The sequence below is a fragment of the Austrofundulus limnaeus genome, unplaced genomic scaffold, assembly GCF_001266775.1.
Source record: "Austrofundulus limnaeus strain Quisiro unplaced genomic scaffold, Austrofundulus_limnaeus-1.0 Scaffold421, whole genome shotgun sequence".
Classification (NCBI taxonomy): Eukaryota; Metazoa; Chordata; class Actinopteri; order Cyprinodontiformes; family Rivulidae; genus Austrofundulus; species Austrofundulus limnaeus.
The window spans coordinates 423,564-428,547 of NW_013952823.1; the positions used below are offsets into that span (position 1 = coordinate 423,564).

Here is a 4,984-nt window from a genome sequence, read left to right on the forward strand (position 1 = left end):
GAGGACCTACTTATTTTTTCTTTTTGATACATTGCTAACTGCTGTGTACATAGTACCAAATGCCAATGCTAGCTTGGCTCTGAGGCTTCTGCACAACACCTTTAGCTGTAAATAGAGCAAGTATCCTGAGGCTTTCTATGTAATTTCTGGAGAATTCAATCATGCAGATCTGACAGCAGTTCTCCCAAAAAATATTTCAACATATGTGCAACCAGTTCCTGTCCTATCCTGCCTTAAATCCTCCATTGTTGTTCCACTGCCAAAACAAATCCAACACGGACAGTCTGAATGACCCACCCAGTGGCACTGACAGCTGTTGTTATGAAGTGCTTTGAGAAACTGGTAGCTGATTATTGACTTCAGAAAAAAAAGACACACATCCAGTGACTCAACATTGGTGGGACCTGCAGAGAGAGGGTACCAGCGTTCCGGTTTCTGGGCGTGGAGCTTGAGGATGACCTGACCTGGAACGCCAACATCAAAGTGCTACTTAAAAAGGCAAACCAGAGGCTRTTTTTCTGAGAWTCCTTAGGAAAAACCAACTTCCCCAAAATKTGTTCCTTGCCCTGTGCCACTGCTTGATTAAGAGCATACTTACATATGGACTGTGTGTGTGGTACAGCAGCTGCATTTTGTCAGAAAGGAATGCTCTCCACAGGGTGATCAGGTCAGCAGAAAATACATCTGACAGTACCCTCTCCTCTCTGGGACAAATTTACACCTCCTGATGCTGCCAAAAATTCATAGACATTTCACAGGACTCATCACACCTCGGACATGGTCTTTTCCAGGTTTTGCCATCAGGAAGGAGATGCTGAGCAATGAAAACCATGATAAACCACATCAGAAATTGTTTCTACCCTAAARCAAGCATGACCATTAACTGACATTACTACAAGACTTTTGATTATTTTTATTCCATTATTAGTTTATTCTATTATTAATATTGTATATGTACATTTCTTTTGTGTATACCTTAGGCTGAGTCAACTGCACCTACAATTTCATTGTTAATTGCAAAAGTGACAATGGCAAAAAAAAAGATCTCATCTTATCTAAATGTCATGGCAATATCTAACCATTTTATTTTAGATCTCAGAATCAGTTGAGCAGCAGGGAGACTCACTCCGATGTACAGGCAGTACACTACATGGTGTTGTTAGACTCACAGACCCCCTCCTCATCTCACCAGTATGACTTCATGTAAAATGATTTCCCTTGCTATTTTCCCATGATCTCATCCTAATTCATTTCTTCATGGTGTCTTTTTGTTGACTGCCAAAGTAGCCCAAAGCCGCACTGAATGGAAGATTTAATACTCAAACCACTGATTTAACATTTAAAGGGATTCCTTTTCCTCAGAAATTATTCAGTGTTTAAAACTCTGGTTTCTGCCGCAGGCCTCCAGAGCCCGATTATTGGAGTTGAGCCCCACAGCGCCGCAGTGCGTGTGGGGGAATCTTCCAGCTTCAGGTGCCAGGTGTACAGTGGAGCTCAGCCCGTCAGACTGGAATGGAAACTGGTCAACAACCAGCCACTACCAGGTAACAGCGAAGAACCAACCCAGTGAACAATCTCATTAATTTACACACAGTTACACTTGAAATTTACCCATACATATCTGCATCATACACTTTCATGTTTATATGATACAAGCTTTTCGTGGCATCAAGTAATCGCTGGCAATATGTTAGTTAGCTACTTTATTAAAGGCCTGATTGTAGAAAGACAGGGACATTTGACAGCTTTTAGCAAATTTAATTTGTAACGCATTTCTCAACACGCAAACAGAAACTATCATTATGATGCCATTGTGATTAAATACCAGAGGTGTCAAGTAACTAAGTAAAAATACTTTGTTACTTTACTTATGTAGAAAATTTCATTATTTATACATTAGTGGAGTAATTATTTTTCAGCCTACTTTTTACTTCTACTCCTTACTTTATAAAAATGCAAAAAGTATTTTATTTCTATTCAACTTTGACTTGTTTTTATTCCAATTTTTCATTGTTGAGAAAAATAAATAAATAGAAATCTATCCAGATGCATGTAGCCTATGATCGTGACTGAAACAAGTTAATTTCAAATTTTTCAACATTAACATTTTAATTTAACAGTATACTCATTACTGACTTTAGAAGAAAAATTGGGGGGCGGAGGGTGGTTCCCAAATGTGACCCACAAAATACCCTGTTGTCAGTTGACAAACATGTTTTCACGTCAAATAAACAAGAGCAAAGTACCATTATTTACTAGACTATTTTTATCCATTTTAAGTATAGTAATCTTATTATTTTGTAAAAACAAGAGAAAATTTTTAGTTGTCATTTCTTTGTTCAGTTAATTCAAAAAACATTTTCAGGACCCCACTGTGGGTCCCGAACCCAACTTTGGGAACCACTGTGCTATAAACCCTGTGGCACAGCCTAGACTTTTATCCCTAATTGCTTTTTTAAGTGTTCATTACTTTTACTTTTATACTTTAAGTAGTTTTAAAATCAGTACTTTTATTATTTTTACTTGAGTAAAAAGCTTGCGTTGATACTTCTACTTCCAAAAAAGTATTTTTAAATCTTAGTATCTATACTTCTACTTAAGTAATGAATGTGAATACTTTTGACACCTCTGTTAAATACTCCCCASTGAGATTACTCCCATTTTCTCAGACTAAGCTATGCTAACCCTTTCGGTCATTTCCAGGGGTCACCTGTAGCAGACTTGATGTTTCACTTCCTGTTCTGTTCTGCAGATAATGTCAAAGTTGGACCTGGTGGCTCTGTTATCACTATAAACAATGCTCGCCCTATGAACAAGGGAGCTTACCGCTGTGTGGCCAGCAATCCGTTTGGTATCACCCACACCATAGTGTCTCTGATTGTAAAAGGTAAGTTAATCTGTAGAAGAGTTCTCTCTACTGGCCGAACAGATATCAGTCACTGTGTTTTCCACTTCAGAGTCTCCAGTGGCTACCGTCAACCCTGTTGGACCTGTTCGGGTCAGAGTGGGTGACCCGATTAACCTTGAATGTCAAGCTTCAGGAGAGCCCCGCCCCTCCGTGTCATGGCACAGACTAGACAATAGCCGTAAGACCCTGCTGCAAAGCCCTGTCCCCATGGAGTCGAATGCAGTCCTGCAGGTGCTGTTAATCAAAAAACACAATAAACAAAACACAGCATTAACTGAGTCAGTGTTATTCTCATGTTTTCATGTTTCTGTATATMTTTTCAGTCTAACAACTTCTACATACTTTGTGCTTTTTAGCCATTCATACCGGATATCAAAACAGTCAACTCACTTAGGAGCAAAAATGTTGTGATTTTTGAAGTTTATGCTTTTCAAAATATTTAACTTTCTTTACAAAGATTTTCCACATAGAACAACATTAAGATCTCTTCCATTGCTTCAAAAGCATTTCCTTTAAAATCAACTTCAGCATACTTGATCTGCTTTTATCCTTTTATAGTACTGTTAACTCTTAGCTACTGTTTTGTTACTTTAGGATTTTCACTAGCCTGTCACTACTTTCAACTTTTAGCTTGCATTTTGGTRTTTTAAGATTTTACCCAGCCTTTTTAGAAATGTAATTTTAGATATCCTTTGCTTCGTCTAGCTTTTAGATATTATTTARCTATATCTTTTAGCTAATAATTTGTAACTTTTAGGTAGACTTTTGCTACTATTGGCTAACCTTTTACTACTTTCGCTAAGCTTTTGCTACTTTAGCCAATCTTCTTCTGCTTTGTCCTGATGCATCTCAGTAATCCAGGTAAAAAAATCAAAAAGAAAAAAATTGCATAGGTCTTCTGGACGGGTTCTTCTCTAACCCTGGAGCAGTGTGGTTATCCTGACTGGGCTTTCCTGAAAGCAGACAGGAAACACAGACAGGACTCCATGCAACCTTCAGGTGAAAATGAAGACNATATTTGGTTGTTTGATATTTTAAAACTATGGCATAGTGGCCCTGGTATTATTATTGTTCTTAAACGTAATTTCATTGTGCTCTGTACAATGACACTAAAGGCATCATCATCATCATCTTCATCATCATCATCTTCATCAATGTTTTTGCTGATTGTGTTGATGTATTGGATTAAATTGTGTGTTTGTGGGTGGGTGCTTGGAGGCAGCAGGGAGTCTGCAACAGTGGTCAGTGGCTCAAAGTCTCACTCCAAGCTCAGATCAAAGCTTGAGAGAGCCCTGTGCAGACCCATGTACCTCTCCCAGGAAATCAATGCTACATTGCTAACTGTCCTGATGCATCTCAGTAATCCAGGTAGAAAAAATTAAAAAGAAAAAATAAGTAGGTCCTCTGGATGGGTCCTTCTTTAGTGAAACGTTTCGTCTCTCCTCCAAGAGACTTCTTCAGTCTGATGAGTTTCAAGTGAACTCAGCCTTATAAGCACTGCCTCCACATGGTGGACAAACAGGTTAGTGTCCAGTTGTCCTCCTCCTACAATGCTGTTATTGCAAGTCTGACTCAGCCTCCTGTGAGCGAAAGGTGTGAATCAGGGCCCCAACGATACCCAACATAAATAGGGAAAGAGGGACAAAAAAGGGAACGTTGAACCCTGCTTGCACTCACTACATACACATAACACGACACCAAATAACCACAGCCGAAGCATCCAAACCAATAARTCAGGTGATGGGGCACATGACCCTCTATGAACAACAGAGCTAATCAAGCCTATTGTTAGGTGATGGCCCTCTTTTGCATATGACTAACCTGTTTGTCCATGTGGAGGCAGTGCTTATAAGGCTGAGTTCACCTGAAACTCATCAGACTGAAGAAGTCTCTTGGAGGAGAGACGAAATGGTTCACTAAAGAAGAACCCATCCAGAGGACCTACTTATTTTTTCTTTTTGATACATTGCTAACTGCTGTGTACATAGTACCAAATGCCAATGCTAGCTTGGCTCTGAGGCTTCTACACAACACCTTTAGCTGTAAATAGAGCAAGTATCCTGAGGCTTTCTATGT

The 4,984-nt window shown here is 39.2% G+C and overlaps 1 protein-coding gene across 1 annotated transcript in view; it reads left to right on the forward strand.

Moving 5' to 3' along the window:
• hspg2 (heparan sulfate proteoglycan 2) overlaps nucleotides 1–4,984 on the forward strand; it is a gene marked incomplete in the record, with an annotated part of 235,200 nt that overhangs the window by 183,391 nt on the left and 46,825 nt on the right. Inside the window, 3 exon segments of the mRNA XM_014024404.1 lie at nucleotides 1,401–1,544; nucleotides 2,753–2,887; nucleotides 2,958–3,139. Coding sequence (XP_013879858.1) covers nucleotides 1,401–1,544; nucleotides 2,753–2,887; nucleotides 2,958–3,139 — 461 coding nt within the window.